The sequence below is a fragment of the Megalops cyprinoides genome, chromosome 23 (genome assembly GCF_013368585.1).
Source record: "Megalops cyprinoides isolate fMegCyp1 chromosome 23, fMegCyp1.pri, whole genome shotgun sequence".
Taxonomy (NCBI): Eukaryota; Metazoa; Chordata; class Actinopteri; order Elopiformes; family Megalopidae; genus Megalops; species Megalops cyprinoides.
The window spans coordinates 2,980,280-3,005,384 of NC_050605.1; the positions used below are offsets into that span (position 1 = coordinate 2,980,280).

Here is a 25,105-nt window from a genome sequence, read left to right on the forward strand (position 1 = left end):
AGCACATGAGTGTGTTCTCATTTTATGTGTCAGTCTGCACATGAGTCAGTGTTTGTGACTGTACATGACAGCAGAAGCATGAGTGTTTGTCCCATCTCCTGGAGGAGGCTCTAGTCTGTGAGTGTCCTGGAGAGTGATGCATCAGCACTCCTTTCCCAAAGGCTAAGAGCCCATTATTTCTCTCCCTTTTCTCTCTGTGGGTTTTTCTTCTGTCTGAAAGCATCGCGTAATTCTGCTCAAGCGTGGTGCTCCTACCAGCCAGATGTGTCTGCAGATGTGTGTAAAATAAGCAATGCTCAAACCAGCCACCAAATGTACGTTCCACACCCCAATACCGTCTGACAGCCTTCACATGCCTGTCTCACATATGACACACTCTGCAGTCACGGGCTGTAGGCAGGACACTGCTGCTGGACTTGGCTCTCTGTGCCGGGCCACGCCCAGCTTTGGGAATGCTACCATCCTCTCTGGCATCACTCGATATTCTAAAAAAGATTCTTGCGCACATTTTTTTCCCCAGTGTTAGCTATTTTCACAAACGCTGGTGACATTTTTCATAACAGTGTCCTGAGATGTACCCCTTGACCGTAGCACGGAGCCAGTGGGCCACTCCGGCTGAGAGCCCTGTGGTTTGTGGGTCCCTGCGAGCTCTGGTTGCACACGGTCCTGTGTGAAGGTCTGGGTGTGGCCGTCCATGGAAAAGCGCCACTGGATTTCTGCCCAGTGGACATATCCCACCCAGAATGAGCTGTGCTTAAGGGTAAATGGTACTCTGTGTGTGTGTGTGTGTCTTTGTGTGTGTGTGCGCACATATTTCTTGGGGTTTATTCTGCCACTAAACCGCCATTTTCAGACATATTCCTCCTCAGAACTGAGGGCCAACCTGGAAAAACGTGATCATTCCCATCGTATTTTTTCAGTCAGCCCCATTATGACGTCACAGGAGACCTCAGCATTTTGGTTTCTGATTCTGCATAATTAGAGCTGATGCTCCGCCCATTTCCCACACGGGATTCAGTCACTCCAGAACACCTTTAGTGCAGCTTCCAGGACAGCCCTCAAATTTACCCCAACTGAAAAATAAGTAAATAAACAAATAAACAAATAAAGGACAAGCCAGTCATTCAGGAGGTCTGTATGAGACGGACTAAATTTACTTAAATGGTTATGAGAAATAAATAACTCCAGTAAAAAAAAGTGTTAAACGGTTGATGGGTCGACCGTTTGTGTCAGTGTTCCAGAGAGGCGGAGTTTACACAGCAGGCATTCATGCGTTGGGTAAAGACCGCCACGCTTTTCTTTTTTTTCTTTCACAAACAGGTAGGATCAGGTCATTCTCATACTGGGAAAAAAAGTACAATATTACAATATTAATACATTACTGTCAGTTGAAAACACAGCTGTTCGTTAAATCTAAACTTTCAATTTGAAATCTTTTTTCTTCCTTTTTTCTTTTTTTTGTTTAAACGTGTACAAACGCTGGAAAACAGAGCAGTGGTCCAATGCAAACTCTTACACAAATATATAGATTTTTCTCCACCTCGGTTTGCGCTCGATTTTGCTATTTGTTTTCTTTTTTCCATTTCTCTGAAAAAGAGCACAGCTTTAGGAACGAATCCCCCAGCATGCCACAATAACAATTATTCACAAATAAAGTTAAAATGTAACATACAAAAAAGGCTCTTAATACTGTTGAATAAACTACGTTTGTCAAAATTCATTACAAGCAGAAATCTGTCTCCAGAGCCTTAAAAATCCAGTACAGTGACTGTTCGCTCCCCTCCTCTCCCCCTCCTACTGATAGCCAGCTACAGCGTAGACCTACCATTGGCGGAAAAAAAGAGACAATTTACAGTTATTGAAGATGCACTAAACTAGCTTTTAAAAGCGAAAAACACAATTGCGGACAAGCACTGCACTGTTCGGGTAGAAAGGGGGGCGGTCGTGGGGGGAGCGAGGGTCCGTGAGGCGTCCCACCGGGACAGAAGAGGCTGACTGCCACACTGGGCATCCTGGAGTTGGTGTCTTGAGAAAGTGGGCGATTGGAACAGGCCCCAGAGCCGTCCTTCCCTCTCCTTCTTTGCCCCCCCCCCCCCCATCCCCCCTCGGTGATGTCAGCCACGGCTTGGTCGCTTCAGAACGCCACGGGTGCTTGGGTTCCCCGACCACCAGCCCCCGCGGCTTCCTGTCCCACGCAGAGGGTGACAAGCGGGTGCACCCTGTCCCCCCTCCCTTCACGCTGAGGGCTGCAAAGAGGTCTGGGTTGTGGATACAGCGGAGGAGCCAGACGGCGGAACATTCCGGAGTGCAGTGTGGACAGCACCGTGGTGTCTGTCTGAAACACACTGGTCAGACGTGTGGGAGTGTTCTGGGGAGAGAGGGGTGCATCGCCATCGCCCCAGACGTCCAATCGCTCTTCAGGAAAGAGTTGTCACATGATCTAGGGTCCCGGTGCTGGTGTAAAGTCTGAAATCGCGACCGCTACAGTATTCCAGAGGGAGAAGTTTCGGAGAACAAACAAACACAAACAAAAATCTGCAAAACCTGCTTGCGACACAACGGACCTCAAGTCTAGCAGGATCGAGGAGCCGCGCAGACACTATAAGCAGTCATATTTCTGAAACTGACGACTGCAAGGACAACAATGACGACGACGACATCCATGAAATGATAAACTCTTTTCAGGGACTGGTCTGCTGTCGAAGGGTAACCAAGCGCATTCACATGATAAAACAGTGTGTTAAATATAGACAGTAGTTGTTTAGCAGCAAATGTTTTTTTTTCCTCTCCAATAAATTAACACACAGTCTCTTGTCTCAGTCCCGTGCTGTCCAGCAGGGGGTGCCAAAAACATCTGTACAAAACGGCCGCCTGCTGGACCCCACTCTGACGGACCAGGGAAAGAGGGAGGGAGGGAGGGAGGGGGCGAGCACTGTGGGGTGGGGTGGGGGCAAGCACTGTGGGGAGAGAGAGGCAACCCCCCCTGCCCTCCCACACATGCATATCCTCTTCTCTGGACTGGAGGGGGAGTTTACACAACAGAATACAAGTCCTTGCTCTTGCTGTAGCCAAAGCGTGAGAGTCTAAAAGAGCATGCTCTGTCTTCTGTTCTTACTGTTTCCTGCAGAAAGAGAAAAAGAAAGAGAGAAAGAGAATATGAAAGCGAGGAAGGAGAGTGAGAGAGAAATAATGAAATGGTTTCAGACACTAGGTTAATTACATTACCTCTGATATCAGTTTCAATTTTGGTTATGCGCATTATTTGTGGTTTGCTCAGTTATAGAACAGGACTGTAGCTTTTTGCACATATGCGTGCCTCCTCTAACACATACACACACGTCACGCAACTAAGACTAATGGTTCTATCAGTGACCCAGTACCCTCTTGTTGGTGGGGGAGGAAAGCAATGCTCAGTGAAGCTCAGGGCTGCCATGGGAAATGAGGCTCCCCCTGCTGATTAGACATGGACACTGCGCTTGGAAAACAGCTCACAAAGACACACTGTCCTGGAGGTGGCCAGCTCTACACCCAGTTACAGTACACCTGCAATACAGCATTTTATCTCTATGCTGTGCTCTACACTATGAGAGACACAACCTAACCCTAAACTGCACAGCTAAATCTGATTCTTCTCTGCTGAAAAATGGCTAGACTAATAAACTACATAGACACACCACTGCAGTAAAGCTTTGGTGTGGTCAGTCCCATATTATCTGGTGGAGTTAAGCACTGCCAGATAACTCCACCACAGAGTACCAGCATTGCTGTATTAGGCAGTGCTGTAAATGGGAACACTTATCTCTCTGTATAACTAAATGTTGCGTGAGTCTCCAAACAAATCAACGTAATGTAATGTCATGTACGTTAATGCAATGTAATGGAAGACTGAGGTAGTCACATGGTCATCCCACCTGATTCAGGGTAAGAAGAGCTTCGGTAGCCTGGGTCTTTCTGCAGCTGCACCTCCTTCAGTGTGAATATTGAAATACCTGTTGAAGGAGAGACAGTAAAGTATGGGAGTTGGCTTACGAAATCCAGCGGTTGGCCTTTTTCAGACTTGCGGCCTAGAAGGTTCAGGAAGACTCAAGGTGTGTTGTGCTCACTGAGCTCTTTACTGACACACTGTGTGGGAGGGTTGGGGGACATCGGGGTGAGATGCGTGTGCAGAAAATAAGGACTAGCACTACCGCTGACTCTCAGCAATGCGTGGTCTGTGACCTCACTTCCTCTCAGGTAAAGAATCTTCCTGCGCGAGGACAGTCTGTTGGAGCACCTTCACAGGCCTAGCTGTCCTCAAAATTATTGTGATTAAGCGTCAGCTTCCTAAATCTCTCTTGTTCTGTGAGGACTTCGGCTAGGCCTCAAAGCCTCAGGCTTCAGTGATTCCCTGATCCCAGCTGAAGGCACTCACTTTCAGGCAATGTGTGCACCCGCATCCCCAGGCTCTTGAAATATGGGTGCCTCATGGAATCGTCAGCCGAGATCCTTTTCTTCGACTCATACTTGGGAGGGAAAAAGAGAGAAACGTGTTCTTTTGATGCACATTGATTTAAAATGTAACTTTAAAAGCAAGCCAAACAAACTGAAAAAATATACACATTCCAACGTTGAATTAAATTTAAATTAGTATAAATAAATTCATGATGCTACCATATTACTGCATTACATTGTGCATTAAATGCTCCTGTATTTCAAAAAATGTGAAAAAGTAATTCTGCTGACATGCAGTATCCCTATCCTGCCTCCTGGTGGTCATTTGTAGAACAGCAGTTTAACATGCGCAGACAGAAAACTATACATATGAGAATAGACAATGAGTGTGGCAAAGTGAAAACTCTTGAAACAGGCGCAAACTGCAGATGGGTGTGTGAAACTTACTTTTAAAAACATTAACAACAATTCAATGCCTTCAGTGTCCAGCCTGAGAGAGAAAGAGAGGAGAATGGGAGAGAGAGGGGGGGTCAGTTTTCCTACTGTCACTGCTGACTGATGTGTGTTTGGTGGCAAACCAAAGGAAGGAAGTAGAGTCGCCTTTCAAAAATTCCACAGGATATCCTCCCTGGAAAACACACACACACACACACACACACTTACCCATAAACACACACACTCACGCACACACACTCTCATGCATACAGAGTGACAGGAGGGGCAGCACACAGAATTTCTGAAGAGATGCAAGCTCAAAACAGATTCCATCATGGCATGCTTTTTTCACAGTTCAGTCCCCACGTTCAGGGAAAAGTTAGTAACTTCTCAGTCCAACTAAACACTTTTTACATCCTTATAAGGATCACTGATAAACACACCACTGACAAACATACCATATGCGTTATCATCCTTATTAGTCATCCCTTGCTGGAGCTGGTGTATATACTGTTACACTTCAGCCCGTTACATTAAAGGGAAGTTTTGGATGTGCCAAGTAGGCCATTAAAAACAAGCCAATGTGACATACACATCTGCACTTGCACGCACACGCACATGCACACATACATACGCACGCATGCACGCACGCACGCACGCACGCACGCACGCACGCACGCACAAGCCCTTAGCGTACTGTACCTTGGTGCATGGTTGATGAAGGCTTGGGCTTTGTATTTGGGGAAATTGTACGATTTGAATTCTTCGATGGAGGAGATCCCAGGCCAGGTCTCTTCTGTGGGTGTGCCTGTGAGGAACACAGCCAAGTTCATCTAAAACTGACCCAGGGCGGTAACTTAAATTAACACTGAGCCAGAGTGGTTTATAGATTTATCACTGAGCCAAAGCAGTTTACATATTTAACACTCAGGCAGGATGGTATGCATATTTATCCCTGAGCCAGGGTGGTTACTACAATTAAAACTGAACCAGAGTAGCTCACAGATCTACCGGAGTGAGAATTATTCACAGACTTGAGACTGAGCGAGCATGGTTCACCCATTTAACACGGTGTCAGTGTGATTAATACAGTTAACACCCAGCTGGTGTGGTTTATATGGAAAGGTTATAGCTTGTCCCGTGAGCATGCCCTGGGCATGAGGGCTGCAGGACTCACCCAGCAGTCTGAAGATGAGGTGCAGCTCGTCCTCCACTGTGGAGCCCGGGAAAAGGGGCCTGCCTGCCGCCATCTCGTAGAATATGCACCCCACCCCCCTGGAAACAGAGCGGGCATGGTCACTCACACACACACACGGATGCGTACATACAGGCAGAGACACCTTGCGTACTTTGTCCTGGACTTTGTCTTAAGCCCACCTTATCATGTCAGTCTTCCAGGGCTGGAGATCATTTGCATTCCACCTGTGTGCTTTATGATGTCATCTCACAGAGACAATTCCACATTGCATCCGTCTAACACAAACCCTACACCTTCAAACCTGGCAACACTCTGCCCACAAAAGCAGTCAGTCTGAACCTGTCAGCTCTGCTTCCCTGGAAGAGAGCCATTCTAAGGCTGGGGGAGAAACTCAGCATGTCTCCTCACCACATGTCGATTTGGGTGGAGTACTCCGAGGAGCCCAGCAGGACGTCTGGCGGGCGGTACCATAGCGTCACCACCTCGTTGGAGTATGTCTTCGTGGGCACCGACTTGGCTCTGGCCAGACCTGGACACACGGACAGACAGAGAGGAGCTGCCTGAAAATACTGCTGCATTTGGGCATTCTGGAACCCAAGTGTTTTTTTTAATACCAAAGACAATCCACACAGAAGCTGCATTACGTCCAACCCTGTGAGATTCCCTGAGGAATCGGAGGGTCCTACAATAGCTTTTGTACCAATAAAACCCTGTGGTTTTCTCTAGGGTGCAGTACGAGCTGGACATGGTTCTACAGTTGCTTAAGGTGTCGGGACTGCTCATGTGACACATGCTGCTCTCTAAAGACTCCCTTCAGTTAACCCAGATCAGTTAACCCTGCCCTCATCCTGACTCGATGCACCACTCCGAACTGTGCTGGGGCTGATCCCGGGTCAGCGGCTGAGCAGGGTCTCTCACCAAAGTCGGCCAGCTTGAGCTCCCCCCTCTCGTTGATGAGCAGATTCTGGGGCTTCAGATCGCGGTGAAGCACCTTCCGCCGGTGGCAGTAGGCCAGGCCCCGCAGGATCTGGAACAGGAAGATCTGAAACACAGGGGTAGTGAGGGTCAGAAGCACCATCTAAGGGGACACTGCCAATCAGTTGGAAGAGAAGGTCCCCCAGAAACACTGGGAGATCCAAGCACAGAAACACCTCAGACATTTATGCAAGAGGACACTGCCAATCGCCTGGAACAGGAAGACCTTCATTTGTAGTAATGTCACCTGGGTAGCACGACTGAAGACACTCACCTTCACATTGTGCATGCTCATGATGTTGCCACAGTCATCCATGTACTGCTTCAGGTCCTTGTCCTGCACAAGGAGTGAGATCATTAATTGGACAGGAAATGTAAGGACATGCAGTCTACAGTTCTCCAACCCAAGTAACAAAAAAACAAAAAACAACTCAATAGATCAATCCACAGCGGATACAGCCACCATGTAGAGGTGTCCTTCCAGGGAACTCTTACACCATATGTGGGGGATCTTTATCTCAATGTGTTTTCAGTGAATGAGGTGCATGACGGGTAAAAAGGGCAGCCTGCTCAGTGATTTAGGCATGATCTGTTGGAGACGTGACACACAGACACACACGCACGCAGACACACACAGACACACACATACAGACACAGACACACTCGCACACACTCTTCCTAGTGTGAAATCTGTTTGCGCAGGCAGGCAGGCAGATGTGAACCCTGTGTGTTAAACACATCGCTCTGATGGGTGTCCACAGGGGGTGGGGTGGGGGTGAGAGGGAGGAACGCAGCGGCTCTCACCAGGTACTCAAAGACTAGCGTCAGGGACTTGTCCGTGTGAACGATGTCATGTAGCGTCACGATGTTCGCGTGCTTCAGGTCCTTCAGTAATGACACTGCCGGAGAGAGAGCAGGGGGCGACAGTTAGGCTCACCAGCGAGAGAAAAAATGGCGAGGTGCTGATGCAGTTTTGATCACATACAGGTGAGAGATGGGTCTGTTGCTACATGGGAACAGGGTGTTTCTAAGAGAGGTAGGTGATATCAGAGCATGGGGATATTAGAGACAGGAGAGATAAGTTTTTTTTTTAAAGGACAGGGTGTGGGACAAAGCTGTTAAAACAAGTAAGAGATTCATTTGTCCAAAAGAGACTGATAAGGGATCACAGCATATCTTTTAAGGCAGGTTAACAATTGAGGCGTGACTGTCGGGACAGGGGAGCGATAGGGCCATGTCCATCAGGATAGGGGAGTGACAGGGGCGTGTCCTTCAGGACAGGTGAGCAATAGGGTCGCCCTTCAGGACATGTGGGTGATAGGGGTGTTTCTTTTGGGACAAGACAGTGATAGGGGCACGTCAGTTGGGACAGGTGAGATGGGTTCCCTCACCTTCCCGGATGGCTGTGCAGGGTGCCCCCTCCTCATGCTCCAGCCGGATTTCTTTCAGAGCGACCAGGTTGTCTGTCAGCTTGCTCCGCCCCTTAAACACTGTGGCGTATGTCCCCTGGAGACACAGAGAGTGAGAGAAAGAGCAGGGGGGGCAGGGAGGGAGGCAGGGAAGGAGGAAGAGAGAGAGAGAGAGAGAGAGAGAGAGAGAGAGAGAGAGAGAGAGAGAGAGAGAGAGAGAGAGAGAGAGAGAGAGAGAGAGAGAGAGAGAGAGAGAGAGAGAGAGGATTTTAATCTTCAATTGATATTATCCCAGCTTAAAAGGAGAAAGAACCCAGTTGCCATCTTGATATTTAAAGCTGAAAAGTGTCTATTCGGACAAGACATGCCAAATACAAACCAAGTACATAGACTGTACTTTTTGTGCCTTAGAGGGCTGGCTGTTAAAGTCTTGTTGTGTGGCACTGTAGTGGGTTGTGGTGTGTGAGGAGAGGGTCTGTCTGCGCTGGCAGAGCTCAGGTGAGGCGCATACAGGCAGGTACAGGTACAGTACAGGTGAACAGACCCCCAGAGGGACAGGAGACATGCACTCACCTCTCCCAGCTTGTCCAGCTTGATGTAGGTCTCCAGCTTCCCAAAGCCGATCTCCGACTGAAAGGCAGAAAGTGACAAAGGGAGAGAGGGCCGGTAAATGAGATCGCTGTCCCCTGTCAGCTGTGAGTGGTTATCTCGGCCTTGCATGTGTCCCTGACGCACCCGCCACGCTGTGTGTCTGCCACTAATTCCAATTTACACTGGGATATTTGTCATGGCGATGGCTGCTCTGACAGGGTGAGATGAGACGGTGGTAATGTGCGTCAGTGAACACCAGAGGGAGCTGTTTCTGTGTTTTGAGAGCACACCGAACATGAGCATGATGGTGGTGATGGTGGTGGTGGTGGTGCTGCTGCTGCTGGTGGCAGTGGAGGGGGAGGTGGCAAGCGAGCAGGACAAAGACTGATGACAGTGAGGAACAATAGACACCAAGAAAACACAGAGGCAGGCAATTCAAATGCAAAACCTGCCGACAACAACAGGGGAGTGGGACAAAGGGAAGGAGAGAGGGAGTGGGGGAGGAAGTGAAGTGAAGGAGGAGGAGAGGAGAGAGGGAGAGGAGTGAGGGAAGGAGGAGCGAAGGAGGAGGGGAGAGAGGAGAGAAGGAGGAATGAGGAGGAGAGAAGAGAGGGTGAAGAGGGAGAGGGAGCCGAGCGGAGAAGCGTTCTTAGACAACCTCAAAAACCTGCTGAGCTGTGTGATTTAAAGAAATTACACTCCAACAACAGGACAAAAAAAATTTTCACACTGCCTGCTATAAGCTCCACGATAATTTATGCTCTAAAATTAAGGTTCCATCAGACACTAGCACAAACTGTGGAGGATCGCACCACAAGGGCACTGACTAATTAATCAGCTAGTGTAAACAGCCAGATTTTATTTGGTACAACACTTCACAGAGCTAACTGCAGAGACACAATGCCAGTTACAGCAGATGAGAGCTATGGACCCTGATAAAAAATTACACAGCAGTAGCACTGAAAGTGGTAAGGTCTGTAGACAGAAAGACTGAACTGTAACTGAGTTAGATTTTCCCTGAGCTGTAGTAGTGTGCTCTTATATGAATAGCCTACTCTTTTGTCTATAGGACTTGATGTGGTGGAGCATAATAACGCTGAACGGGCAGATTTGGCTGGGAGAAGCTACCAGCAGCAGGAGCCCATGCTGTGGAGGACCTGACCTCTACTGCACTCTCGCTATAGAGAGCAGTCTGACTTCTACTACACACATACTATAGAGAGAGCATTCTGCCCTCCAGCTACGGGCTGCAGGCTCATGGTATAAATACAGGAATATGACCTCCAGCTAAGGGTTACAGGCTCATGCTACAGAGACAGGAATACGACCTCCAGCTAAGGTTTGCAGGCTAAAGCTATAGAAACAGGAATACTACCTCCAGCTAAGGGCCGTGGACTCATGCTAAAGAGACAGGAATATGGGCTCACACTAAAGAGAGAGCAGTCCGACCTCCACACTAAAAACAGTCTCACTGCTTTGTTCTTTGATCTTACATAGGGCTGAGGGTCCAGTTGGGATTGGGGGGAAGCAGGGAGTAGGGCTGTTGGAGGACAAGGGTGTGGGGGACAGGGAGCATGTGTGTGTGTGTGTGTGTGTGTGTGTGTGTGTGTGGCATGCGCTCACCAGTGAGGCCCTGCGGGAGCGGCGGCTCAGGGGCTGGTCGAAGGGCGGGCTGTTCATCTGCAGCTTCTCCAGGTAGCCGTCAGGTATCCTGATATCCGCCGGCAGAGAGAGCCGCTTGTTCAGGTCCTGCAACAAAAGCATCAGCGCAGAGCTAGGTTACAACTACACTGACATACACACAGAGGTGGATGACAACTGCGATGGCTGACAGGCATGCAGAAGCTGGTTAAATGAAATATGTGCTGAACCACGTTCGAAGTGCACTGGCTGAAATGCAGACAGAGATGTCTTAGTTATTTCTTTTCAGCCAGTGTAGTTCTGCGTGACACAGAAATACACTGAGTATACGCTGATAGCAACATAAACAGTCGCTCCCTCTCTCTCTCTCTCTCTCTCTCTCTCTCTCTCTCTCTCTCTCTCTCTCTCTCTCTCTCTCTCTCTCTCTCACAGACACACACACAGACACACACACACACACCCAACCACACACACGGGGCAGGACGGTTTTGAGTATCTACTCCAACCATGAAGAAACCCGCTCGTTGCAGCCCCAGGGGTCAGCCAAACGCACACTGAAACACTGCGTTCCCTCAGCCAAGCGAGGGACATTCAAGCGCAGCCCAACGAGGCGGCCCACTTTTCAGTTGCCACTCCCCTCCCGCGCCGCGGTGTACAGAGGACCTCTGGGGTTCCGTCTCTCTGATACCACATAAACCAGCCTGTTACCATCCACTGAGGTCACTCGACAAATATAAGGCATTTGCGTGCTTGCATCACCATGAAGTTAAAACCGTTTAAGGTTCTTGCTATTGTACATTACACATGATAAACAGGCATTCTGTTTATCTTGCACAGCTTGGACTGAAGCCGCTATCTTATCTGAGGTCACACAGGGCGCTCTCAGTCAGCATCAGTTTGCCGTTGAAGCGCCTTCATCTCGCCTGAGACAGAGCTGACCTACACAGCTAAGACTGGGCACTGGAAAAGGGTCTATTATTATAAAACCAGACCATTTTAAGGAAAACATTCCTGCAGACCAGTAAAATTAAACAAATCATCCCTAGAAGCTTTATTTCCCATCACTCTTAAAGAGTTATGGACAAACCCGCCCGGGACATGGGAATCGGAGTGCTGCTGTGTGAATCTGCTGAAATGTTCAACAAAATACAGGAGAGGCAGAAAGCCACAGACACGTCTTCTCGCGTCTCTCCATCCCAGAAATAGGCACTGCACTCTTCCCAGAAGAGCAGCCGAACCACAGAGGGAGGGAGGGAGAGAAACAGGGAGACAAGCGCAGAAGCGGTAACCCGCTGCAGGGACACTTGAGAAGGCAGACCCTGCAGTCTGCCATTATCTCACACCCAGACACAGACAGACACAGACAGCAGAGGACACGGTGCAGCGTGGGCCCTGGCGTGGTTTGGCAGTGCAGCCGGGTGACACCGGCCCCTGAGGTCACAGCTCATCACGGTCACAGATCCCTGTTTGCACTCCATTTCGCCCCCGGAGAGAGCACATTCCCACTGCAGACACAGCACAGACTGCCTGCACCCTCACAGCCTCAGGGTCCCAGGCTGTCCCAGGACCCTGCTGGGATCCACACACGTGTGTCTGCACCACTGAACACACAACCTGCACCGCACACTCATAAATAAACAAGGCCGCTCCACATTCACACATTCGCTCATTTACCCTTTAACAGGGTCTGATGTACTGACTATACATTGCAGTGTTAAGGAACGAAAAGCTGCGAAATGGGGAATTCTACCTGTTTTATAAGCAAGTCCTCACAAAGACAAAGCCACTTTCCAAACACCATATATGTTCTCTGGTCCACTGTGGATATGCCATAGGCCTTTCCTAGCCTGCTATGAATGCACCACAGATGCTTTCTGCTGCACTGTAGACATACAGGACGCTGTAGACACTTTTCAGCCTGGTAGTGAGGCGCTGATGTTCTCTGGTCCACCGCAGATATACGGTACCATAGACAATTCCCATTCCTCCCGCTCAGGAGGGTTGTTGCCATGGCGACATGGTCATCTGCAGCCCTGGCCTTTACGGCCGCTATGTTTGCGCAGTGTGGAGCGAGGCGGGACACAGGCGCTGTAAAGGGCCATTCCTGGGTGCTGTAAAGCCCCTCCTCTCATTCAGAGTATGTCTCCGAATGGCTGTATCTCAGCACGATGGTCAGGGGCCGTGTAACACCCCAGTGACCATGCTCTGCGGCGGCAGGGCCTGGCAGAGGAGGAGCTTGAAAGCGGAGCCCGAAGCGAAGCCTGAAATGAACCCCCAAAGAAGTGTGAGTGGCATCGCTTGCTCTCGCGCTGGTACCGACTGCAGCCTCAGACGTTTGGATCTGCGCTTCTGAGAGAGGCACCTATCTGCGCATTTTCTCTGTCTGCCTGTCTCTCTCTCCTGGCCCTTCTTTCTGAGGGGGGGCGCCGTGGCTCGATGATCACAGGTTCATCTTACCGTCGCGCTTACTGTGACACTGAAAGCAGAAGGAAGAGAGGTAGGGAGAGAGAGATGGAGAGACTGAGGGAGAGACTGATGGAGAGACAATGAGAGAAAGGGAGAACATAGAAATTAAGGGCGTACTCACACTAGGCCCGGTTGCCTTGTACTGTGCCTGAGCACAATTGTCCCCCCTCCCCGCTTCCCCGCTGGCCTGCACTCACATTGCGCTTAACGTTCCGGGCACACTTACGTCATCATGATGCAACTTTTTGTGTTGAAGAAAAGAGCTCTCACACAGTGCAATGGAGTTCATGATTGTACTTACTTTGTGTCTTATTTGCAGTCGTTTTGGGCGCGGTGACACACGGCCTTCTCACATGCCTTATAGATTTATCGATTGTGCAACCCAGCGATTTTCAGTTAATCATGCTGCATGTATAAGAAGATTTTTGCAAAGGCAGCTGACGTTGAGGGAGGAATTTGGAGCTTTACTTGCTAACTACAATTCACGTTCATCAATAAGGTGAGAACCAGACCCGTTATTAACCCAAATATTCTCAAATGAATTGAAAAGTGAAAAGTGTATCCACGTTTGAGTTCTGTGCTCGGGCTTGGTAAGGGATCACACTAGATGCGTACCGTGCCCGAGTCCAACTGAACCGTGCCCGAGCTCACCTCCTCAAGCGGGCCCAGGCACCTTTCAGTGTACCTTGCCCGGGCAATCACACTAGTCAAATGAACTCGACTTTGGGGGTCAAACGTGCTTGGGCACAGTACAGATCGCCTAGTGCGAGTACACCCTAAGAGAAGAGAGAAGAAAGAGGACAAACGGAGATAAGGAGAGAGAGAGAAAGAGAGGGAGAAAGGAGACAGGGAGAAAATGAGAGAAAGGGAAAGGGGGAAGGTACAGAAAAAGAGAGTGGAGAGAGAGTGAATGGAAAGAGAGAGATCGACAGAGAAAGGGTACAGGCAGGTGTCACTGTGTCAGAGCGACACACACAGGCCCCTTGTGTCCCCTCCATGACAGTGCTGGGGGATTAGCGCGGTGACGGTCACACGTCTCGTGTCCCTGGGGGATTATCCCCATAAACCGCGGGGCGGTGCCCTGGCTGTGACGCGGCCTGTCCATGTGGATTTCTCAGAAAATCCTGGCGTCCTGCTCGCCCCCCTGACGTCCCTTCCCCTGCGCCAGCAGCCAGTCAGGAGCTCCTCTCCGAGCTGCACGAGGAGGATTCCCAGCCCTCCAACAGTATGGGCCGGAGAAAGGGGCGGTGCCCAGCTCCACAGCATGCGCGGTGCGGGCCTTCATGTGGCGCTGTGAGGAAACTGAGTAACACTTGCATTCAGAAGCACTGCAAGGCAGCTTTCAGTGTCTGTCTCTGTATTCAGATCGCAGAACACCACGAGAAAGAAATGGTTGTTTTAGTGTATCAGTGTATGTGTGAGTGTGAGTGTTCATGTCTAAGAGTCTAAGTGTGTATGTGAGTGAGCGTGAGCATGTGTGTATGTGCATTTATGTTTCAGCACTAGGTGCACCTCTCTGTCATGCTCTCTACAGAGGAGAGGAGAGAGGCTGCAGGGGGTGTGCAGATGAGGGTATGTGTGTCTGATGTGGTCTCCATTGAGCAGCAAGGTGTACCACCAGAAGATGTGCATATGATAGCCTGTCTATGTGTGCATGTGTGTGTGTCTATCTGATGTGGTTTCCACTGAGCAGCAGAGAGTACCAGTAGGACATGTGCATATGATAAGCTGTGTTTGTCTGTGTATGTGTGTTTTGAAGCCCATTGAGCCCACTGCACCTCCCAAGTCCTGCGGTATTCCCCCTAAATTTTTAGTCAGCACCCACACACATTCAAAAATTACTGTTACACTACACACTACATAAGGCTAAATCCTTATGCCAAAAACTGCAGTCAGAATCCAAATCAACGGTTACTCATTTACGTATCTCTTTTTCACCCTTTGAAGTTACACACCACTTCACAGGAACTGAGAGCTCAGATTTACACTGAAAGGAATGTGAAACGGTCTACACCAACACCCCCGAGCACACCTGACAGTGTGTTGCAATGAGGACAATACACAAGTTGACCACCAGGGGGTGAGAATAATCAGATGTGCAGAGCTCCAAGCAGAACCCACTCAGAGCCAAACAATTTCAATGTAATCTCTGCATCCTTCACTGAAGAGCACAGATATTGATTTTTCAGGCGATAACAATTATACGGCTGAGTAAATGTCAGGCTCTGTATTTTAATATCCCAAAGTATGAAAGGAAAAGCTGAAACGGTACAAATGGAGGATGCTGTGCCTGTATAATGTCACAGTGCTGTGTGAAAGAGAGGCTCTGACTTTGTGGCCAGATGAGTTGCATTGTGGGACATCTGAGGAAGCGTATCTTGTAATGTAGATGTGCACCCGCGATTCAGAAAGCAGTGTTTTGGTGTTGTATGCTTTTCCACACCTGCTCTGCGGTAAGTGGGCATGACAATATCATTGTTGTTGGTCCGGGAGGCCCTTGTGGTCGTAAGGCTTGGGGTCTGATCCCGTAACAGATGCTGAAACTGCAAGAGGGAGGCTGTCCCTCCGCACCACTGCTCTCTGTCCAAAAATGGACGCTTTGACCCCTGCCAGACAGTCTGACCTCATCAGTGACAGAACACTGTTATTCTCTCACCTCTCCCTGAAGTCTGGCTGTCGGGGGTGATGACCTCACCGTAACACCCAACATGGAAATCCAGGATGTGCCCTTTCGAACCGCTCCTCTGTGCTATGGTGCCCTTCACACTGTCATGGCACACGGTGATGTCACTCTCAGGAAAGACACCACAGACGTTCTACTGTGAGCAGACATTTAGCTCCTGTGTTCCTCATCCACCCAGGAGGCTGTGGTTGTTACGGGGAGGTTCCACAGCCATCCATGGATGTTCGCAGCCAGCCAAAACCACTGTGGCTTGGACAATGGGCAGGGACCGAATTCTCCAATATGGAACGCCCTGAGGTGCCTATCTGGTCTGTGTATAAAGAGACGCAGAAGGTGAAGGGGCACGCCCTCTTACAGAGCGGTTTTCTTCTGCTATGACATAACGGAGCCTGAATTAGATGGCAGGATTAGGAACAAAAGCCCCTTTCAGCCTGGAAAATGAGGAAGCTGAGCAACCCGTTTGACACAGCGGCCCATAATGGCCCCACTGTCAATCCTTCCCTCTAACGTTCAACCTGATCTCTCCTACGAGCGAGTCAGAGGGAAAAATTCAATGCATGCTTAGCTGTAGAAACAACAGAGTGCCTATACTGTCTACAGTACAGTTTCTATACAGTCTACAGTAGAGTTTCTATGCTGTCTACAGGGGAGTTTCTATACTGGCCACAGTGGAGTTTCTATGCTGTCTACAGGGGAGTTTCTATACTGGCCACAGTAGAGTATCTAAGCTGTCTACAGTTTCTTTGGTGTTTGGATTTACTGGCTGTCTGAGTTCCAGTTCATGTAAATATTTACATTTATTGGTTGATAAATTCTAAGAAAACATCACACTCTGCATATGAAAATGAGGCCAGGTCTTAGTCTCTGACCTCATAGGGTTATTATGAAAGCTATTTACATACTTCACACAGAGACAGCGCACTCAGGGGCAGTCTCGAGTGCCTTCGCCACTCCTCTCACTGTCTTTTCAAATGAAGCTCCACGTAATGCGGAATGTCAACATGGCTAAGAATAACCTCAAATCCAGAAAATCCCGTCAAAACAAGCCCTCTGCAGCGGGCCGCATTGTTGTGGTCGTGCAGCGTTGTGATGAGGCGGGGTCTGGAGTGGGCCCTCTATGTGCGATTGGCTCACGAGGAGCCGTGCTGAGGGCTGCGCCGCGTGACAGGCGCCCGACGCCACTCACAACAAAAGCTCCTTAAACTGGCTCTACAGCTGCACGCGTATGGTCTGGAGAGGGCCCCCCCCGCTCCCTATCTCCATCTCCATCTCTATCTCTAGCAACTGGGAGAGGGGGTGGGATCAGTGTGTGGGTGAGTGGAGACTGGGGGGGGGCAGGCTCTGTGTATGTGGGTGGGTATTGGGAGAGAGTGAGTGGGATCTGTGTGTGTGTGGGTGGAGAATGGGGTAAAGGGGGTGGGCTCTGTGTTTGTGGGTAGGTACTGGGGAGAGAAGGGGTGGGAACTGTGTACAGGAGGGGGTTCTGTGTGTGAGGCGTGAGGCCTGGAACAAGTACCAGGAAAATCCGTTCACAGGAAAAATCACTGATGACGTAACACCACAGCGAATCACATCACACTGCACATACTGCACTCCTGCTCTCCATCTGCGCGGCTCAATCTGCTCCTCTGTTCACCCTGACCACCACTGAGCCCATACAGCCAGGGCACTGAACTCAGCAGCGAATGAGACATGCTACAGGGTGCAGCAGCATCAGTCATGCTACAGGGTAGAACAGCATTAGCAATGCTGTTACAGCAGAATTAGCCATTAGGTACAGTATCATTAGTGCTCAAGATGAGCGCTTTTCCTACTCACAATGCTCCTGTCACAGATGTCATGTGCTACCACTATTATACATACCTCACACTCCTGAACCATTAGATAATTAATTAATAAATAACTAATTATTTAAATTGTGTTCATGTTATCTTATTTTTAACTCTGTGGCATATGCAAACAACTGCTGTTTTTTTATTTCCAAGGAAGAGGTGGGGAAATCTTCTGGACCATGTTCTTGTATATTGTGTGATAAAGCCAGCTCTTTGTTTGTTTTGGCCGATAAGAGGGAATTACGCCAGTTTGATATCTTGCTGTTTAGGGCAGTCAAATATCCAAGAAACTTCAGCTCATAGCGGGCAGAACGATACCTTGACTCTAGCATCAAACAGGCTATAATTAGATCATTCACTGTAGTGAAAGACTTTTCCCTTCGGCTCTTCCTGTTTACCTCCTGGGTTCTGGGCAGACTTCACAGAGGTCATGGGCTACACTATGGCATAAAGGACATACCAGGAGGATACATCAGACACCAGCCACACTCAAATTCAATTCGGTTGTGCTTTGTTTGAATTATAAGGTAGGTAACCACAAACTGTGTGTGCAAATATTACTATACTTACGCATATTACTCAGTCGCGAAGAATATATTTATGTCTTCACTTGCCAACTGTATCTGTGCCAAAATCATGTATCAAACTAATGTGTATTCTGTGTTCAGGGTTCGCATTCAGAATGAGGAGGTTCGGTTCTGGTCCAATCCTGGAGGACGGCTGCATCCTGACATAAGGAAAGATGACACCTCATCTCTCTCTGCTTGACCTTTGACCCCTCCAGCTGTCAAATCAGATACTCCACATACCAACTCCTCAAGCATCTGCCAGGACAGCATTACAGTAATCCTGATGATGTCATAATTCCGGCTGTTCCCCTGGGGGCAGCACAGGGTGGTGGGGTTCACTGTCTCCGGTCAGATGAGGATCTGGTCTCATGTCAATCAACTCTAATTGCAACGGACTCCGTGTGACACTGAGCAAGGACAGAGCAACATCACCTCTGTGAAACAGTGGGTTCTCAGAGGAAGAGTAGCACTGTGACCAGCTCCACACCGCACTGTCATCCTACCAATAGTCACAAACCACCTCTGCACCTCTGTGTTACAGTGGTGTCATCTGTGGGATTCCCAATCACATTTCTCAGCAGTACAGGAGAGGGAAGTCTCTATCTGAATGAGTTAATCTATACCAAAATACTAGGAATACCAGTCTGAACTGGTTACTGGCTAATATGAAAGGATTTACTTTAAAAATAATCTCTTCATGAGAATTATGACTAACAGTGACTAACTATGCCAAATAATGCATACACTAAATTGCAGATTACACTACATATAAATAAAAAATTGGGACAATGTAATCTTCCTTTCACTGAAACCACATTAGGTCTACTGCACAGGCAGTTTCTGATCATTTTGCAGTTCCCTAATTGATGTAGTAGAAGCAGAACTGCTACAACATGCATCTTTATTGGATGCACGTAAACAAGAAAAACACATTACTGTCTCTATGCACTGGCACTTAACCTAAAAGAAAAATAATGCATTGCTTAAACTTCAGCACCACTTGACTGAAATTAGACCTTTTATATATTGGCTCTTGAAGGACATACTGGCTCCCATACAGAGTAGCGGTCTGCTACAGTAAGTGTCAAAATCAATTTGTTTAGATGTGGTAATGGATACCTGAGGACGTCTGGCATCAGTCATTTCATGGATGTGTGAAGCAGGTCTTCCGAGGACATAACCGTGCCCCGCTGGGACACTAAATCTGATAAAACTCGCACTCTTTTGACACGTGTCACAATCGCGCACGATTGGCGGGGGTCAGTGTCAAGCATGGGGCTGGGTGGAGCAGGCTTGCTATGATTCAGCGCTTCTTGAGTGAGCCATGACGGTGTCGCAGCGAGGACAGCGAAATAATACACAGTGTGAGCTGTCAGATTGTCGGGGTGGGGTCTCATTGGGGGACTGCATCCTGATTGGCTGTTTTCAGATGCGTTTTTTTTTTTTTACTTCTTGTTAAGAAATGATGGGAAAATTGTACTTCCAGTTTTTATGCCCAAGGCATTTGTTAGGGAACTGGTTTCAGAACCGCACCGAAAATGTAAAAATCTGTTTAAAAAAACGTACATTGGCCACAGCTGGTCGAGTCTGCACACAAAGCGGTCAGTCTGTCCAAGAACATTAACGTGAAGCACGGTGAGCATTTTTGGTATCCCTGTGAGAAAGGCGGCTTGGTGTCGCCACTTGGCCTCAAGCGAAGTTATTGTGTTAAGCAGTCTGATGAAAACGGGGTTTGAACATTTGCTGTTGTTTTGGTTGGATGTGAGGGGGGGATTGGGAAATGCGTTCTCAGACAGCTCACTGACGGACAGACACCTTCGGCTATAAATCGGCAGTCAGAGAGTGCCGGCAGGCCAGTGCTGATTAAAAAGAATTTCCTGGCTGTCTCACGGAAGAACCTCTGAAAGGCGTCCAAAACACGCGACTCACGGCCCAAGCATGCACCGACACAGAAACGCTAAAAATGCCTGTTCAATCCCTCCGCTAAAACCACCAATCCGTGGGCTGGGGTCTCCATTTGATGAACACCTCATGCTACACCTGTCATAGGGTGGGAGAAAGGAAAGGAGAGGAGAGGAGAGGAGAGGGGCATGTGAATTCAGAGACGGGGTGAACAGAAGCAGAGGGGATTTCAGACTCACCTCCATGGAGATCCGCCGCTGGACCCGGTTCCTCAGACACACGCCAGTGGGGGACTGGATCTCGTCGGAGGACGTCCCCGAGGCCTGGTCGCTCTCCCCATCCGATCCCATCTTCAGGTTCTCATGCACAATATCTGAGGAGGAGGAGAAGGAAGAGGTCAGAGGATGAAGATGTCTGAACGGGCAGCAGGTGAGGGACAGACATGGTGACTGAGAGCGAGGTGAAGGGGAGAATATTCAGGGTGGTGGTGTGAACATCCTAGAAAGTGTGACACAGACAAGCGTTCAGACTCCGTTTACATTTACTTTGCTCTAGACACCACCTAACTGACATCATTCAACAGCCTATAATGATGTAAAGCTCCAACATAACAGCCAACCACAGCATACACCTCCATGGAGCTCTGAACAGATGCTCCTCCCATACATATCATGACTCAGTCTATTTTGATCACACTCTACTTTCAGCATCTTCACAGCACAAAATAAACATTTAACATGGTACTTTTGAAATATTAATTTTTGTGTTTTACATAAGCTTATATTTAAAATTTACAACTTGCACAATCAAAGTGTTATCCACTTCTTCAAGCACACAATGAGCTTTCACGTGACATCAAGATTGTGTTTGTGGCACATACAGATCAGGAGTTAGAGTGTCTTGTAGTGATCCTGGTTAGAGCCAAAATGACACAAAAACAGCTAATTTAACTGATTATTTCTCCATAATGCTTTTGGAAATAATGGTCAAATAGATGTGACAGAAAGGTCCTGTGGAGGAAGCATTTATGTACTGAATTTCACGAAAATCCAAAACGATACGTGCATTTATGCCCTATTTCCACACGGAATGACCCCCGCACACAGCCTGACCAATCAGAACAACAGAGAGGGACACCCCAGCATTTTGACCACACAGCAGAGTGGTTATGCCCATTACCACACGCAGACACACCCCTGAGGGGACCACAGGACAGCAGCCATTCAGGACCCATGATCCAGGGCATCTCTCACTGGGAGCTTAGGGAGCAACCCTCGCTGTTAGGGCTTCCTCCATTTGCATCCAGCAGGGTCTGACACAATGGGCGATGTCTGAGCGCTGCTGGTACACACAAATGGGATTTTCTGCTCTGTTCTGTGTGTGTGTGTGTGTACACACAGAAGCAGTTGTGCCTCTCTGAGCTGGTATTATGAAAGATTGTATTCATCTTTCCCTCATACGCGTGCAGGTGCGCACACACACAGGTTTTTTACCATCCATTTTGGCTCTGCGTTCAGTCTTTTGTGGGTCACAGCAAATTGAATACAGTTAGATGCTGCACTGTTGGTATAAACTACATGCACTCAGAGAGAGGGAGACAGAGAGGGGGAGGAAGAGAGAGAGAGAGAGAGTACACAATGCTGCTGTCAGATGCTGAAACTTCCTTGATCGGTCAGACTCCTTCGTCCAGAAGGATTTTCTGCAAACAGCTCTCTCCTCTGCGGCACCACACCAGCCTCTCCTCTCCCACTATACCCTACAGCCTCTTCTGTTACTACATTCCTACTAACCCCTCCAGGCTCTGCCCCTACTACACCCTAAAGATACACCTACTAAACTCCTACAGCCCGTGTGTCTAATTCTACCACCTCCAGCCTCTGCACTGCTACCTCCAACAGCCACTTCTGTGCTCTCCCTCCTTACAGCTACCACAGATATGACACCACACCTCTTTGATCTTGTACATCAGACATGACCTGCATTTTCTGTAGCTTGTTCATGTCTCCAAGCCAGTCTCCTATCTATGCAGCGGGTGTCCCGCCCTCAGGGGAAGACTGGCATGGCTGCCCTGAGCCGCATTCACGGGACACATGCGCCTGACCACAGGTTTACAAAAAAGCCAAACGCAGTAAAACATAATCGTAATCGCAGTAAACGTAAAAGAGTTGGTCTCCTGTCCCCGCCTGCATGAACACGCCTGTCCTGGTGGGGGGAGGGGGCCTGTAAACCAGCCCTGCTCACAGTGTCCCTTTCATCTCCCAGACATCTTGAAAAGGCAGCCGTGACCCTGAGGCCAGAGATTAAACTGCTCAAGTGGCTTCCTCTCCCGGCTGTAAAGCCAGCGTGGGGGTGGGGGTCTGTTTGTTCTGATGCGCCACCCGGTGGGGAGGACCCCCGTCTGGCTTTCATTAACCTTAATGAGCGCCCTCACCTTCAGAGAGACGACCCCAGCCGCCGCTCGTAAAATGTAGCGCACCTGTAAATAAATCTGGTTCATGCAGAGAGCAGCTTAGTGTGGGGACACCTGGCAGCTTTCAGTGCAGCCCTGTTCTTCCTACACTAGCGCTGTCACTGACAGATGCTGCAGTGCTATTCACCTACAATAGTGCTGTCCATGACAAAGACACTGGTGCTATTCCCCCTGCTATTGCTGATAGAGACACTGGTGCTATTTCCCTTGCTATCGCTGATAGAGACACTGACGCTATTCCCCCTGCTATCGCTGATAAAGACACTGGTGCTATTCCCCCTGCTATCGCTGATAGGGACACTGGTGCTATTCCCCCTGCTATCGCTGATAGAGACACTGGTGCTATTCCCCCTCCTATCGCTGACAGACACACTGGTGCTATTCCCCCTGCTATCACTGATAGAGACACTGGTGCTATTTCCCCCTGCTATCACTGATAGAGACACTAGTGCTATTTCCCCCTGCTATCGCTGATAGAGACACTGGTGCTATTCCCCCTGCTATCGCTGATAGAGACTAGTGCTATTCCCCCTGCTATCGCTGATAGAGACACTGGTGCTATTCCCCCTGCTATCGCTGATAGAGACACTGGTTCTATTCCCCCTGCTATCGCTGATAGAGACACTGGTGCTATTCCCCCTGCTATTGCTGACGACACACTGGTGCTATTCCCCCTGCTATCACTGATAGAGACACTGGTGCTATTCCCCCTGCTATCACTGATAGAGACACTAGTGCTATTTCCCCCTGCTATCGCTGATAGAGACACTGGTGCTATTCCCCCTGCTATCGCTGATAGAGACACTGGTGCTATTCCCCCTGCTATCGCTGATAGAGACACTGGTGCTATTCCCCCTGCTATCACTGATAGAGACACTGGTGCTATTCCCCCTGCTATCGCTGATAGAGACACTGGTGCTATTCCCCCTGCTATAGCTGATAGAGACACTGGTGCTATTCCCCCACTGTTGCTCTGTAGTTCTGAGGCTGTGAGGTGAGAGAATGCAGAGCCGCTTCAGCTTTCTTCCACCTGACACAGTGAATTAAGGAGCAGACGTATCCTGGCTCTGAGCCTTCAGGTCTGCTGCTTCAGCAGGCTTTCATCAGCAGTGCTAACGCGGGATTTCCCACGCCTTCGCGCCCGCGCTGCTTTCAGTTCAAAGCACGCTCCTCAAAGCAGTGCACTGCAGGCCGTGCCATGAACCGCCTCTAATTAAAACAAAAAAAGTAAAACTTATTTCATGTTCTGCAACTTTATAACTAGCTGTAACAGTCGCTGGCTGGTGACCTACATTTGAAATACCATCCTAAAGGGGGTGTCAGCTGTGGGTCTGGATGGAATCGGACAGGTTCTCTGCTGACCAGGTGACAGGCCAGGGTGCGCACACCTCCCTCCTCCTGTTTTTGTGAGTCACCAGCCCATCTCCTTTGACGTAGTCATTATAAGACAGAAAGTGGCTCAGGAGTCACTCCTGTCCCCGTACGCTCCATGGCCAAAAGTCAGTGTGTGCTGGCAGAGCTGTCTGCCTTGCATAAAGTAGGGCGAGGAGATGTGAGGCTCAGGAAAATGATTTCGTCAGCATACTATAGCTACTCTTAGAGGATGGATGATGAGAAATGAAAAAGACAGACTTAGCAGTCAGGTGAAGAGGACAGGTAAAGGGGACAGTGGCAGTCAGGTGAAGGGGACAGTGGCAGACAGGTGAAGGGGACAGTGGCAGTCAGCTGAAGGGGACATTGCAAGACAGGTCAAGGGCAGGTGACGGTGACAGTGCTCACCGAGCCGGCTGCCGTTGCGGGGCATCGCCATGAAGGAGCCCAGGCTGCCCCCGATGACGCTGTGGGGCCTGCGCAGGGGGGGCTTCTTGAAGGAGCCGGTGTACTGGTGCAGGAAGGAGTGCATGCTGTGCGAGGTGGGGGGGCGGCCGTTCCTCACGATGGGCTCTGCAAAAAGAGCAACACAACGTCACTCAGCCAATAAAACAGTACAGTCAGTCAGTCAGTCAACCAACCAATCAACCAATACAACAATAAAATCAGTCAGATTTTGCCAATTAGCCAACACATCAGATAAATCACTCAATCAACCAATACATCAATCAAAACAGTCAGCTTTATCAACCAATGAACCTATAAATCAATCAACCAATCAAATCGGACAATCAAGTAAAACATAAATCAACTGGCCAATCTATCATTCAGTCATCCTGGGTTGTATATTTTGCATTTGCATTTGTAGTACTGTAACTGAATTCTTCAAAAATTTTGAAGTACTCACAAAAACATGTACATCTATCCCCATTTATTCACATTGTTAAGGTATAAATGTTCCATTCATCTCAAAATACTTGCTCCATGATATAAAAGACCAAAAATATCTTCACCTCACCCTTATTTTCAAACACACAGTCCAGGTATGCCAGATTGTCAATGTTATATCAATACTGGCTTTTTAAAATAAATTTTAAATGTTAAGATATAGCATGTCCAATTACAGTAATTA

General features: G+C 48.8%; 1 protein-coding gene across 1 annotated transcript in view; it reads right to left on the bottom strand.

Annotated features, from left to right (window-relative positions):
• Positions 1–2,085: 2,085 nt before the first annotated feature.
• Positions 2,086–25,105, bottom strand: part of LOC118770254 (cyclin-dependent kinase 17) — a 67,218-nt gene continuing 44,198 nt past the window's right edge. Inside the window, exons 3-17 of the mRNA XM_036517814.1 lie at positions 24,382–24,546; positions 20,372–20,505; positions 10,663–10,788; positions 9,022–9,078; positions 8,431–8,545; positions 7,844–7,938; positions 7,314–7,376; positions 6,983–7,106; positions 6,473–6,593; positions 6,044–6,141; positions 5,569–5,674; positions 4,879–4,921; positions 4,412–4,502; positions 3,912–3,989; positions 2,086–3,121 (exon numbers count right to left, since the gene is read on the bottom strand). Of these exons, the coding sequence (XP_036373707.1) occupies positions 3,084–3,121; positions 3,912–3,989; positions 4,412–4,502; positions 4,879–4,921; positions 5,569–5,674; positions 6,044–6,141; positions 6,473–6,593; positions 6,983–7,106; positions 7,314–7,376; positions 7,844–7,938; positions 8,431–8,545; positions 9,022–9,078; positions 10,663–10,788; positions 20,372–20,505; positions 24,382–24,546 (1,454 nt within the window). The 3' untranslated portion in view covers positions 2,086–3,083. The remainder of the gene's footprint in view (positions 3,122–3,911; positions 3,990–4,411; positions 4,503–4,878; positions 4,922–5,568; positions 5,675–6,043; positions 6,142–6,472; positions 6,594–6,982; positions 7,107–7,313; positions 7,377–7,843; positions 7,939–8,430; positions 8,546–9,021; positions 9,079–10,662; positions 10,789–20,371; positions 20,506–24,381; positions 24,547–25,105) is intronic.